The sequence below is a fragment of the Branchiostoma lanceolatum genome, chromosome 7, assembly GCF_035083965.1.
Source record: "Branchiostoma lanceolatum isolate klBraLanc5 chromosome 7, klBraLanc5.hap2, whole genome shotgun sequence".
Lineage (NCBI taxonomy): Eukaryota > Metazoa > Chordata > Leptocardii > Amphioxiformes > Branchiostomatidae > Branchiostoma > Branchiostoma lanceolatum.
Window position 1 is genome coordinate 5,165,054 of NC_089728.1, and position 15,299 is coordinate 5,180,352.

A 15,299-nucleotide genomic window follows, 5' to 3' on the forward strand; every position below is an offset into this window, starting at 1 on the left:
GTACCCGGCATTCCCGTCCCCAAAATGGCCGCCGTAGAAAGGAACTGGGGAGGTGGGCGGATAAAACCGCTACTTTCGCCGATTCCCGTGGCCTGATCTTCGCTTGTAAGCTTTTAAAATTGTTACTAAGAATGCCAGGAATGTTTCGACTCGAAGCTGGGAAGCTACGAACTGCGAGGAGTATGTCAGCGCCCTAGTAACACCCGGTAACACTAACGTCACGGTACGTGTTTTTGGTTCTTCATATAAATTATTTGTCAGTCACCCGATGTTGTAAATCGGATGATTTTCTTGCTCTGTATTTTCACACGCCATTCCTTTGGTCTTCCTACTTTCACAGTGATGTTTGTTCTTCAGACAATGTGAAAAACGGACGGAAGCGATGACCATATCTTTAGGCATGGCTTTCCTCCTATAGCTATCTATGTTTCCGCCTTAATAACCATAACGGTACCTTAACACTTTAACGTGAATAGTACTGAATACCATGATATCTAAGAACATTATCCTTCGTTCTTCTACTTGCAGGACAGTCAGCCACAGCCAGCAATCAGTCTTGATTGTCAAGAAGACGTTCTTGTGCCTTGTTGACTGTAGCGAAGAAGGGGAAAAATTTCCTTACCGTTAACCGTATACGTGACTGATGTCCTATCCACACCACATTTATGATCGTGACCTGTTGGTTAGGTTACCTGTTGGGAACTCAAGTTGCTCCTGCCTTGTACTTCGTCTTGGAGAGAGCCTTCAACAACTCCTTGGGAAGGCCTAAAGACTCCTTATCAGAACCTGACCTAAGGAACTGTCCCCCTGTGTGTAATATGGGGAACGCGTGCCTGTGTAGAGACCAAGACAGTGTAGCGGAAGCGGATCACGGTAACTCGTATACGAGTAACCCGCAGCCAGTACCGGTATCGGGATGGACAAATGCACCTCCGGTCAACAACCATGCCACGCTGGCAAACGCGACGGACCAGGGACTGCCGGGCGATAACAGGGACCGGAGAAGACCTCCGAGGCGACCGGCACCACAACCGCCCGTCCCGAGGGTCGTCGGGATGCGTCCGAGGAAAGTGACCATCGATGAACTTGTGCTGGACACGCTGGCGATCATACGGACACTCGTGGATAAGTAAGTACATCTTATTACTGTAAATCATAGTAAATGTTGAAATTGTCGTCTAATGTCCACAGTTTTTGTGGTGACTTGTTCAGTGCAAACATGAAAACACCGCAAAAAAATGCTTGTTCTGTCTTTTGACTGCCTACCCACTTGTTTAGACTGCAAACTAAAAACTATGGTGAACACAATTTATTTCATACTGTGACATTAAATCCCTGTGAACATAAAGGCATTTACAGTGTCTATCTTGCACTGCTGAGATAAAGTGACATTTTGTTTCCTTTTGTTACATATAGTTTTACGTTCAACGAATGCAAAATGTAACTGCTTCTTCTAACTTAAATGTTTAAGAAAATAGAAGACTACCCCCGGTAAAGACAATTTTCAGTTTTGTGAGCTTTAAAGCAGTTGCATGACCTACTTTTATTCATGACATTTTCACAGTTAAATTTATGTTCTCGGTTTTCGTCGACATGACTTTGAACCACCTGCATTTCAATTACGGTACAAACTACAATAGGCGACTGTAGCTCAATTGCGTACTTAAAACCACAGCAAACACGCCATTTTCTCCTTACCTCAAAATAAAATCATCGCAATCTTAAAGGTATCTACAGTAGCTTCGTGCATCTATTGTTGATGCTCTTTCAGTAAGCACCATATGCTGAAGTATTGATTTGTGCTGAGCTGCACCACAACTGAGCTCCAAGGTTCTCAATAGCACGACAGGTCATGAAAGAAATGGTCAGGTGTAAAATGTGACAGGCCGTTCGGCGTAATATAACCAGCTGCTGCCGCGCCGCGTGCCTGCGAAGCTGGTGTGTTATGCCGAATGGCGGTTATACCGGCTATATAGATACAGATACAGTATCATACAGATACAGAAAATTAGGGACTAGCATTTGTATGTCTATAGTTAGCTGGCACATCAGATTTTTAGAATTTAGTAATTAATCGAGCTGTAAATCTGACAACTATGAAATTGAATTGGCGCAGCATCACCACAAATACAGTTGGATCTATCATGATCAGTATCACAGGGTGTCTGTTTTCGTATTTTCTTTCTTTCGCACACTACATTTTTTCCTGCAAAATCCAATAACCAAGGAAATAAATAGGTGTGGCCTTATAGTTTTTGTTGTTGACTGCCAGTACTGAGAAACATCAATAGGTACACTGTACATGTTATGACTAACTAGTAAGTATGACCCAATCCATTGATTGTACATGTAGTGATACATTAACAGATTCTACTTTAGTCACATTTAGATCTCCCCATAGTTTATTTTTTCCATTTCTACAGTACTATTAATAAAATGCTTATCAGATCTATTATGATTGTTTGAAAGGACAAATTTTACTAAAAGAAAAAAATTTACTCTGTTTTGTTTGTACCCATGTTTCCTTGTTTTGTCGGCAAATGTTGCGTAAAGTACATGGTGTTGCAACAGAGTAGTGCTGTCCATCACAGTGGGATATTTGATACAGACACAGTCGTTAGCAGGTATGATTCCAGCTGTCCATATCAACCACAGGTCAAGTGATGAGGACAGAATTTATTGCTTTATCATTGCCCGAAATGACGGTACCATTTTTGTAGGTGCACACCACCTTTTCCCAAAAATGAATTGCAAGCCCTGCATATAGAACATTCCCTGGCGAAAATTAATGATTTTAGGTCGTTCCGAGTCTTTCCCAATTTCAAAGTCACCCGGCTGTGCTCCAATTGATTGGAAAAATATGATATATTTAGCTATCGGTCCTATGTAGGGCAAGAACACTTGTCTTTTTTTATGGACCCAGGAGTTTGTTATTAGTAGTTAGATGTTGGAGATTTTGCTCAAGGCAAGGCTGTAGGGGGCCACTTCTTTAAGCATTGAACTGATTGATGTGATTGGTTTAAACTGAATGTGGCTTAATTGTTAGCTTGATATACCTGATTTCTGAATCTGAGAAGTAGATACATGTAGCTATACTAGGTATTCATTTATACCAGAGTCGAGGGTGGAAATTGGTTTTAAAGGCAACGGCACAACATCGGTCAGGGATTCAAACTCAATTCCTCGATCCAGTCAACAACCCTAACCCCAAGGCCACTGTGCCACCATAAACCACCGTGCCATGGCTGTCACCAGACTGGCATTTTATTCTGTCAGCTCAGAAGACCCGTGCTTACCACCCAGTGTGATTTGACCTTATTCTAATCCAAATTCATATTTGATATGCCAATAGAAACTACATGAAATATTGCTAAAACGATCACTGTGTAATGCAAGTGTGTGGTGGCACGGTGGTTCCTGTGGTTAGGATAGTCCATTCAGAATTGATCGATTCGCCTGAAAATGAGCACAGAGTATGTGTAAGGGACGTCCTCTTGGATGGGACGCAAAGCTGGAGGTCCTGTGTTTGAGGAGAGACACGCCTCAAGCACCTTAAAGAACCCACCGCACTCATCTCATCAAACTCACTCTGGTCTTGTTTTATTGAACTGGTATTCCCCAAGGACACATTGAAAAGCACCAGTAGGCTATATGTTTCCCCTGGTGAAATAAACAAACAAACAAACAAACAAACAAAAAAACAACAAAAAAACAGAACTAGTTTGTTAAGCCTGAAGGCTTTATACTACACGACAGATAAACACAATTGTGACTTTTTGTGGTTTGTTGTTTTTCCAGTGAACAGGAGCCTCCCTACGCTATGCTGGCCCTGCACGATATCGCAGAGAAAGGTAACCATCTTATTCTCTTGTTTATTGTTTATTGTTTGAAACATTTCCATTAGTGAGAGTACATAGATATTATTATACTTCACTACTCTTCCTTGAGTCCTAAATTATACATACACATGACATACAAAAATTAGGAATTGCACAACAATAACAATAATTTGCTCCAATGTCTGCATTCAATGGTAGAGAATGAGTGTGGGAGCACCTTGTGTATTGTGTTGTATTGCCCAATTGACTTAGGGTGTGCACCTGTTAGAAGCTAATATCAGGTACAGGTACAGAGGTTTAGGTACAGATTTGAACATAGCCTTAACAATTCAGCAATGATGACAGAAACAGTAAACTTAATGTTTATTAGGACTTTTAGTACTTCATGCAAAGAACCTACTCTCACAAGAAGGTCCTAAATCAAATATAGCATTGATTTTTTTTGCCTGTACAGCATTTTTGTCCTTTTCTATTGCTACATTTTCATCTTTGTAGTACGAAAAATACACCTTTTTACTTAGACACGAAATAAATATGCACAGTGAAATTTGGTATTTTCGACCTGCATGTACCTGAAAGACTTTCACAGTATTGTACCGAATTACCCCGGTACGCAGCCCTGTTGTAACCTTATTTTCTTTGGTGTCTTACCCGGAGTGTTTTACAGCCCCCTCCGCATCTGTCTAACATGTAAATGTTAAATGAACTCATCTATATGCACGAGAAGCGATGAGTTTTACCGTAGTGAATCAGCTAGCTCTCACAAATCACTTGCTACAATAAAGCATCCATACAATATGTACAAATTACCCCATCCCTCAACTCAAACTCATGTGCGGCAGACAAATGACAAGAAATGTTTGAAAAATGATTTAATCCATTAGCTTTGGGGAACAACATGTTTTCTTTTGTGAGGAGGTTTCGTAGACGGTCAAATTTCATTCAAGGCCCTCTAATGTAATTAAGGTGTAGGCTCGGATGGGATCAGCTAGCGCCCGACTTAACAGGGTGATGTCAATTCCGTACATGTTGCTACATTAGCGAATATGAAACATTGATGTGGCAATGCTCTACTGTAAATACAAATATTTTTCCTGCTATTTCTTACAATATAACAATATCCTGCTTCAGCTATTATCAAGCATAAAACAACAAATTACCATTTTCAAACAAGGAATTGATAAATTGATTAATGTGTTGATAAATGGACAAAAAGACTACAAAAACAAGTCCCTCTCAATAATAACATTGTAGTGATATATGTTGTAGTCAATGGACAGTTTCAATCTGGTACAATGTATAAATCTTCAAAGCTTAAATACAGTTATCATCATTTCATTGGGGAATATACTGACACTGGTACCAATTAGTTGCTGACAGGGAGACCCAGGTTCAATCCTGCCTGGGCCAGGACATCTCAGTTGGGGCTACACCCGTCTTTCAGAAGATACATAAAATGGGGGTCCCGTGTTCGAGTCAGTGCCTCCCAGCATGATAAATGGGAAGAGCTAGCAACCCCGCCCTCCCTGTAAAAACATGCCCTGCTACTGAAAGTGAAACAGCAAGGAAATTTGCTGCACTATGTGCCACTAGACACTACAACTTTGTTTAACTAACTGCAAGGGTCTGATTCTCTGAAGGAACAATAATGCCTGTATATTAATGATGTATGAGCAAAGACAATCACCTAGAACTAGTAGAAGATGAGTCACCCCCTGACGGTTTATCTTCCATTGATCAGACGAACTATAAGTGTCTCTTCTATATTTTATGGCTCAAGTTCAGCTCTCAATATTCTTTCCCATCAGCATCATCAACAACAGTAGTTACATTTGATTACATGATCATCATGCATGTCTGTAAAACTTTTGATTCTTCAGATTTCAAACACTATTTCTTTAATTTTGAGAGGCTGCTACCAGTTTAGCTATAGGGACTCCTTAAAGCTTTGGTCTACTAAATTCAAGCACAGCAAAAAGCAAGATAATTTGGGAAATATACCATCAATTCCTTCAAATCATTGTGTTTTCAATATGTTCCTTTCCAGAGTGTTATCATTTTTCAAATGGATTCCAATAGACTTCTGTATGTAGTTTGAGCTTCCTGAATTTTTGTATGTTGATCTTTGTTTATCTATTTCTTTGTTTGTTTGTTTGTGTAGAGGCAGGCTGGCTGAGTGTGGTCCACTCCCTCATCAATGTCATCCCCATGGATGACCCCCTCGGACCAGCGGTCATCATTCTCCTGCTGGACGAGTGTCCACTGCCAACCAAGGTACGGAGTAGTGTAATACTGTCAATTCAAAGCTTGTAATTTTGTATGAAACCAAAATGCAATATTTTCTGATAATGTTGAACAACAATGATAGTATTTTTCAATTGATTCCCACGTACATGTACATGTAGTACACATTTGCACCAAATATACGCCCCTCTTCAATTACTGAACATCGCACCATCGAAAAATCAATGAGGTTTTCGTGGCAAGGTAATCCAATTCTTATGGCAGTTGATGTTCATGAAACCCAGCACAATAGCTCAAGAAAAAAATGTCCCTTTGAAAAGCCGTAAAAGAAAACATTGCGATATCTTGGAATTATGTGTTATGATGATGAGATAATGTGTTAACACGAAAAGGGATTGAGTGTATTGGAGTTGCTGGTAATTTTCTACCTGATGTGGGATAAATGTGTTCAACATGGAATGAATGAAATCAATACATATCCTGTAGGTTCATTACGAACACATATGAAAGATTTTTACATTGCCCACAGTGTAAAAAAACACTAACAACTAAAGAACGAGACCTTGTCAAAGATGCAAAACCAAGACAACCAACTGCTGTACAAGTACATTTTCTCTATAATTTGTGTTGACCAAATTAACCACTTTCTGTATCTGTAGGAGTCCATACTGAAGTTGTCATCTAGCCTGAGTCTCTGTAAAAGAATATCCAGACTTGGCCTACAGCATCCAGCCAGACACAGGAACATTGCAGCAGTTCTGGGGTGTATAGCCGAGAAACTCGCAGGTAGGTGCCCCACCTTGCAACTGTTCTTGGTACTGCAGCTTATGATTTGGGATGCGGGCAGTTAAAGTCTGCTTAGGCTCATATGGGGAAATTCATGACTCTGTTGTACATTTTTTTACAGGTCCAAATAGTGTTAGCTTGCTGACAGAGGGCAACCTGGACTACCTTCTAGCAAATCTGGTATGTAGGAGATGAATAAACAACTTTTGTGACAGTTCAGAGTTTGACTTTCTAACAATGTAACATTTTAATAGTGTAAATTATAAACTGTGTCTGACTTTTTCTCTCTTCTTGTCCCTACAGGACCCTCAATGTCATCCTGCAGTCATCTTACACTCCATAATAGCATTAGAAAAGTTTTCACAAACAAGTAAGTCAGTTCTTTTGTGTGTGTGTGTGTGTGTGTGTGTGTCTGTGTGTGTGTGTGTGTGTGTGTGTGTGTGGTGTGTGTGGTGTGTGTGCATGCTTTCCCTGGAACTTAATTTTACTTCACTGTGACGTTTACACTGGGCCTTATAGCTGAGAAATTGGCAGAGAGGAGCCCCACCTTGCAACTGTTGCTGGTACTGCAGCTTATGATGAAATATTATGTGGGAGGCCAGGATTTTTCTTACTTTCCGAAATTGCAACTTTGGCAACAGGCTTTACTAGTCAAAAGACAAGAAGCAAGTATTGAAAAAAATGTTCCATCTTTAGCCATATTAGAAGAAGTGTTGAGGACCCAGATTTCTTACCTGGGGCAAAGCAATAATAACCCTGAAACAATGATAAGTGAATGTACACTGCCAGGACTTTGGGTGCTAAATTTACTCCCTGCATCCTGTAGATAAATTACAAAACACTGTATCAAGGTAAAAAAAAAATTAGCAAGACCATGGGAACATGTTAATGTCCCGAGTATGTAAACTTTTATCCTGAGTATGCAAATGACATTTTTCCCTCATCTAGGTGAGAACAAGGCAACCATAGCAAAAGCAGGTGTGACGAGCCATCTGGTCATCCTGGAGAAGTGGGTCAACGACCCCAAGTTCCTGCGGAGACAAGTGGGCTTCTGTGCTCAGTGGTGCCTGGACAATCTCTGTAAGACAGCTGTCAATCACTCTCTGTTGACCAATCACAGTCATTTCTGTAGATTCAGTAGACGAGTTTGAACCACATAATCTGATTTCGTGATAGAGGGGATTTTGCTCACAAACTGTCTATGCACGTCCTTAAAAAATAGAAGCGTTCGAATGACAGTGTTTGATTACAATCTGACTGACTTACACCAGATGAAAGTGCAAATCAAGCCGTTTTTCTGGGTATTTTACGCACGTGAGAAAGGGGACTACCCACCAACGTATAGCGATATTCCGAAAAGTTTAACAGTGGGATGCTGGGCTCTGTGACAGCGGTAGAGTTTGGGGAATGTCGTTCGAACACCTTCTATTTTTTACGGACTTGCACAATGACATGGACAGTTTGTGCATAAAATCCCCCTATGACGAAACAGTTTGTGTGGCTCAAATTCGGCGATTGTGACAGAATGTGAATAAATTATCGGTTGTTGTGGTAATCATATACAGTGCATGCCAAATACACGACATAAACATGACATGAAAAACTAACTTATGTTGTGAATACATTTTTTAAAGGCATGTTGTTGATATGTTTAGATTTCGAACTGTACCGTACTTTTGAAACCATGTGACAATGTCCCTGCATTTCTATCATTGCCTTGTACGCAGTTTTGAAGGACGGGAGGACGCTGACATACGAGAGTGCAGACTTGAAAAGCATCAATGTACTGCTGAACAGTAATGACACCAGCGAATATCTCAAAATATCGCCACACGGTCTAGAGGTAAGAACACAAAATATTATTTTGATTAAGGCCACATAAAGAAAATTCATCATTAGCATGCAAGTCATTGATATTATCTATGATATTGCTTATTAGTGTTACATTATTGTGTCTGGACACATGTATAGAGGGTGTTCACTCACTTTTCATATTTGATAAGGCAGACAGATGCTGACTGCGGGTCATTCAGAAAATATCACAGCATTTATTATGAAACGATCATAATTTTGGTGGTTTGCTAGTACAGTCAAACCTGTCTATAGTGGTCACTCAAGGGACTGAGGCAATTTGGCCACGATGGCCAGGTGACCACTATAAAGAGAAAAGGTAGACTCGAGCAATGAGTGACACATGGCTTTAAGTTTATACTGTATATGAAAAGATAGGTTTATTGTTTGTGGTTATGTTTAAACACCAGGCACGAAGCGACGCCTCGTCCTTTGAGAGCGTACGCTGTACGTTCTGTGTGGACGCCGGGGTCTGGTACTACGAGGTGTTAGTCGTCACAGCGGGAGTCATGCAGATCGGGTGGGCGACCAAGGACAGCAAGTTCCTTAACCATGTAAGGAAATAGCTAAAAGGGAATATTCGTACAAACAAACACTGAGAAACAGTGTTGTGTGTATTATTGGCTGAGTTTACACACATGTTTTTACTCAATGGCTCCAACTTGACTCCAAGTAGAGTCAGCGACTTGGAGTTGACTTCGAAAACGCGTGTGTAAACCCAACCAATATTTGGAATAGGTGATTTTGATTAGATCTTCATTTGCATACTTGGGACAGCTTAGATACACATGTAAATCCTTTATTTGATACTATACATTTGTAGATCCTGAAATAGTTGCAATGGTTTTATATTCATGGTTTTGACATTAACCACTCCAACTTGAACGGCCTCCTCTGCACACTCACTTCTTGCTTCACCGCAACTTTAAAAAAAGTTTACAATGTTGATGAATTTGTTTTTTGTATATCCCAAATTCAAACATTAAATTGAGAGACAGCTGTTAAAAATTGCTGATTTATGTACACACATGACTTGCAAGTTGGCTATGCCTACAGCCTACTGCTTACATGTATGTGTTTGTGTTTGTAATAACTTATTTTGTAAAATTTTTAATATCTTTTTTATTGCATTTCACAAAATGAACAACACATAATACAAAACAAGAGAAAAACAAAGTACAGGAAAAGAAATAACTTATTTGCATGTAAATTTCAGGAAGGGTATGGTATCGGTGACGACGAGTTTTCCTGTGCGTATGACGGCTGCAGGCAACTGATCTGGTACAACGCCAAGTCTCGTCCTCACGCCCACGAAGCCTGGAAGGAAGGTCTGTATGAGAGTCATTTTTTTAGGATCCATCCTTGAAATTTCAACACACACACAATCTTTATTGACACAACAAAAGTACAGCAACTTTCAAAAGGTTTTCTACAACTTTTCATACAAACAACTGGATACAAAAGAACTATCATTATCTACGTACAAGTATATGAATGAATCAACATGTTGAGTTGGACGTATCACTTATACTACTAGTTCCAAGAACACATGCTACTTTGTCGATCAATTTTGTTGTTTGTCTTTTTTTGTTTTTCTGTCCTGTCGCTTTTCTGTCCTTGCCTTTTTCTGTGACAGGCCTCCCGAATTTATCTTTAAGCGTTGCCAGCCCTCCAAAATTTGACATCAAGCATTGCTAGGATCCCCCTAGCCTGGGTGCCATCCCATTTCCACCGGGGGCTCCTACACTCGCTACCCTCAAAAAACATTTTAACCCCCGGGAGAAATAGGATGGCACCCAGGCTAGGATCCCCCCAAGGCCCCAGTGCAGACCCTCATCCATAGCTATATGCATGTTGAACATCTGACTGCACCATATTGACTTCCAGTTTATCTTTGATTCTTCGCAGGTGATGTTTTAGGGTTCTTGCTAGACTTGGACAACAAACAGATCGTGTTCTCACTCAATGGGAACAACCTACCTCCAGAGAGGGATGTCTTCAAATCAGCCAGGTAGGTGCATTGCAAAACCATTCTGCAAGGGGGCTCTTGTGGATCGATTATTACACTTGTCTTCCGAATGGGGTACTGTTTTGGTTATGTTTGTCACTTTGTGCATTTGCACCTATAAGCTATAACGCAATATTGTGTAGATAGATTTTGTATGAATTTCGCTAAGTGAAGAGTTATTGAGGTCCCCAAAAAATAGCAGTATTCCAGTACTGCAGAATTACAGGCCAGCTGACACCGACTTCTTGGTGAGGGCTATGGGATTAAAAAATTCACAAAAAATATTTCACGGAGGTATGTGATCATCGATGTCTTGTTTCTTCAAAGATTGACTGTTTTGAATTTGCAGTGTGAAGGAGACTGCCCTGTATTGAAGAAAGTCTGTATTTCAGATCGGGCTTCTTTGCGGCTGCCAGCTTCATGTCCTTCCAGCAGTGCATCTTCAACTTCGGGGCAGAAGACTTCAGGTACCCGCCGCCCATGACCTTCAGCAAGTTTAACGACCACGCGGAGCTGTCCAGCGAAGACAAGGTCATCTTACCAAGGTCAGCACGATATCTTTTTATGTGTATGTCTGAAGATGTAAAATTGATGGTATGAGTCAGGAAACAGTTGGCTCCGCCCCTGATGCACCGCCAAAAATGTTCCCTCTATGTAATAAAAGGTAAAGCAGCCAACCTTAGACTGAGGACAAAGCATGACAATCTTTTGTTAACTAGTAGTGCGATGCAGCTTTGCTATGGCTAAATTCTTAGCCAAGCACACCAGGTCATCCCTAAAATTCTCAATTAGTACGTTGGGTTCTTTTACATGCAGAAGTTTAACGCTTGAGGCTGTTGCCCAAGCACCCTCATACACGGGCCCCTGGCTTTTTGTCACATCCAATGGGACGATGCGACTCTTTTCCAGTCACCCGGGCCGCTGGCCTCATGGAATCCGAACCAAATATGGTGAAGTTGCAGATTGCACAAACCACTGCACCACGCGGATACGACCTGTAATATCATGGTTTAACCTGTCATATCTTTTCCACCCTGCAGGCACAAGAAGCTGGCCCTGCTTCGAGAGCTGAGCTTCAAGGAGAACTGCTGCAATCTCTGCTTCGACAACCAAGCAGATACAGAACTCAGGCCGTGTGGGCACAGGTAAGGAGGGGTGCAGTACCGAGTACATTCAACAGGGGTCAGAACTAACTTAAGCAGTGGCCTAAGCCTGTTATACATACTTGTAACTATACCTCATAAATACCATAAATAATTTTTTTTTGCTATAACAAGTCAATTCAACGTTAACTAATGCCAGTCTTCCTGAATTCATTATTTAGTGTTGTCAGTCCTCCTATTCTTACCTCCTATGTCACAGAATGTCTGTTTTTATTTTCATTTGGCCTGTGTAAATTTTCTGCAGAGATCCTACAACCAGGATGTGTCCTTACGCAAATAACATTTACACAAAAAATTGTAGAGTCTAATTTGCATTGATGGGAAACTTCATTAGCTGATGTCAGATGTATTCTAATCAGTGTTTTTTTCCTCTGTTCACCAGGGATCTATGTATGACCTGTGCAATCCAGATCGAGTCTTGCCCGATTTGCCGGGAACCGATCCAGCAGAGGGTAGAGGTCACGTAGCAAAGGCCACGCTAGGCTGCCCAACGCGTCTCAATCCAGTGCCTGTCAAGAGTATTAATTTACAGAATTGCTGAATTTGTCTGCATGTTGTGTATGCCCGTTTTCTTCTGCATGTCCTGTGGATTTTTAATAACTGAAACTGAAACTGTTAGATTCAATGCCATATTCATATTTTCCAGCACCTTTAATAGCAATGACTAAAATGTTTGTAAACTTTGCAGATGATCGTCTTTAAAGGTTGACTGTCTGCAGGGAACACAAACATGATAAATTGTTCTAATGAAAGCTCATCTGTGTTGGTAGTAATCGTAATACAATGCTAAACTTTCTTCCAACACTAAGGTATTCACGGATCAAATTTTAGACGACCACTGTCGCCTTCTTCAGGATCAACAATGACCAATCACTGCGGAACGTAAACTCGCAAGAGTTACAGACACGTGACTTTATTGACACATGTCTTTATGGATACGTGACGTCAGCAATTGATCAAACGTGATCAAAAGTTTATAACGCCCACTGTCTCTGTTGAGTGATGGCTGGCGTGCCCTTATGTATATGGCCTCCTTTATACCTTTCATAAAGTAGTCCTGCCCAGTGTCCAGTATTCTGACTTTGTCCAGTGAAATGGTATGGCCCGAAAATTCGATCCGTGAATACCTTAGTGTCGGAAGAAAGTTTAGCATTGTATAACATGATAAATTGTAAGCAGCTTGTTAGATTTCTACAATCATGCATACTGCTGTCTTCAAAACCTTGAAGACAGCACTGCACAATGGGTAACGAAGTCCTTTGTACACAACCGAGAAGTGTTTTATTCAAGACCGATGTTTTGGTGGGGTGTCTGTCACCTTCCTCAGGGCAATGCGGTCTGGTTCTAGTTCGCACTGCGGCTAGGTGTCGCTGCGAATACATGCTGTCTTCAAAGTATTTACACTCATATATAGGTAGTTCATGCAGTGTTTACAATGTGGTATCAAACATAAAGTAGTGCGATTTATACATAGATGTTGACCAGCAAAGGAATATAAGAAACGTGAGTCTATATGCCCCTCATCACGGTTCATAACGAGTGGATTTCTTGATCCATACAACCACCTTATCCAACTGGTTTGTACAACATGTAGCAGCAGTGGGAAACAGAACCAATCAGTATTGCCCTGAGGGAGGTGACAGACAGTCACAGAAACGTCGTCTTGAATAAAGCACTTAGTGTACAAAGAATTTTTTTGTTGTCCTGTGGCTTATCAGCCTGATGACACTATTCACGATGGATGCATAATGTTCTGAAGGAAAAAAGAATACAGTACTTTTTATGTAACTTTACCATATTGTGTGAAACTATCCCTCACAGTTGAAGAGTATGTTTATATGCTAACTCATAGGAAAACTTCACTGAAATTCCAACCTGTTGTCAGTAGTTAAAGATATATATATCTTACATATGTCATTTGTGTACCACGAAATGTTTTGTCACTAATATTTGTTTATTAGTTTTTAGCAATGTTTGTATAGTTCCACAATAGCAACTATTTTCCGTTATCATTACATAATGTCATCTGCATAATTGGCACATGATATGTTTTGTCACCTTTTTCCATGTCCCTTATACATGTGTCACAGTATAAGGTGGCGTCCAATAGCAGAGTGAATTGATGACTTAATGTAAGGATGGCAAAACAGCTCACACACACGTTTTGTAGCGATGAAGATTTTATTGGAAACAGATAAAACTCCTTTCACTGCTGCAGCACTTTTGTGCATACCTGCGCTGCACTGCGGCCTTACAAGTCATCCTTCAATATCTGTGTGCGGCTGCAAAATCCAGAAATAAAAACATTTTAAGAAAGACTGAGCAAAATACATAGATGTTGGTGGCTCCGTTCCAGTCATAATCTACCTGCATTTTAGGCTTATTTTGAGGTAACATTAACAAGATTTGGTCTGTAGCTTTCATTTTTCTTCAGTCACAGAACAAGCAATAACACTGTGATTTGATAGCAGAACAATGGCAGTACTTTTGTAGCTTTCTTGCTGCATGTCTATAATAAATGTGCAAAAGCTCTTTATGCAAAGATATGCTTCTGTAACAATAGCTTTCATTGGATCAGCCAGCCAGCCAATCAACCAATCAGACTGAGGAAGAAATGTTTAAAGGATAAGAACAAATACCTCAGAAAAAATGTTCAAATATCAATTTGTCGTACTACTGCTATATTGGAATAATGCAGTCAGGGGTTTCTTAAAATGGGGATTGACTTGTTGAAATGTTACAGCTACAGTCTTGAACATTTTGTGGCTATTCTATCCATTGTTACCAAATGAGATTGCTTAGTACGATACTTGTACTTTCAAACTGTCCAACATTCAGCTGCTACTTGGTATCAGCAAAATATTCATGTAGTCTGTTCATGTAGTCCCCAGTAATATCCGTAGATCGCCTGTTGAGCTTCACTGTATAGCGGACTACCCCTGGCATACTACTAGTATTCACTCTATTTGGCCGATTTCTACTATTTTCCCAGCGATCGCGCAGAGCCAGGTAGAGGCTAAGTAATGTACACTATTAGCCTGGAGTCCAGCCTTATTAGCTTTAGTCTGCTACCCAAGCTCCACTCCTCGCTTGGGCAGTGGACTAAAGCTAATAAGGCTGGACTCCAGGCTAGCACACTATATTGTTAAACAGGCAAGTTTGTGTGCTGCTACCTGCCTACAGATATATGCATGACAGGAATGTCCCCGCTCAGATTGCACTGTAAGAACACCTGTACATAGCAACCTTCCACTGTGTACAGTCAATAGCTTCTGTGTAAATAAAGAAAAGGATTTACTGAACTTGAAACTGAAGTCTTTGTATGGAATTTATGACTTGGTAACATTAATATCACAACATTAATATGTTCAGGGATAGGTTTGTTTGCTTGTGTGTGTATGGCGTTCA

At 40.5% G+C, this 15,299-nt stretch overlaps 1 protein-coding gene across 2 annotated transcripts; it reads left to right on the plus strand.

Annotated features, from left to right (window-relative positions):
- On the plus strand, positions 1-15,200 carry LOC136438797 (RING finger and SPRY domain-containing protein 1-like). 2 transcript variants are annotated; one of them, XM_066433752.1, is made up of 15 exons: positions 1-223; positions 529-1,129; positions 3,799-3,851; positions 6,001-6,113; positions 6,743-6,869; positions 6,991-7,049; positions 7,173-7,239; positions 7,818-7,949; positions 8,597-8,712; positions 9,131-9,274; positions 9,937-10,048; positions 10,629-10,731; positions 11,121-11,273; positions 11,769-11,873; positions 12,274-15,200. In XM_066433752.1, the coding sequence occupies exons 2-15, from the start codon at positions 666-668 to the stop codon at positions 12,356-12,358; spliced, it is 1,833 nt and encodes a 610-aa protein (XP_066289849.1). In that variant the 5' UTR covers positions 1-223; positions 529-665; the 3' UTR covers positions 12,359-15,200. The 2 variants fall into 2 exon arrangements, with proteins under 2 accessions (XP_066289849.1, XP_066289850.1); XM_066433753.1 differs by having other exon boundaries at positions 688-1,129.
- Positions 15,201-15,299: the final 99 nt, after the last annotated feature.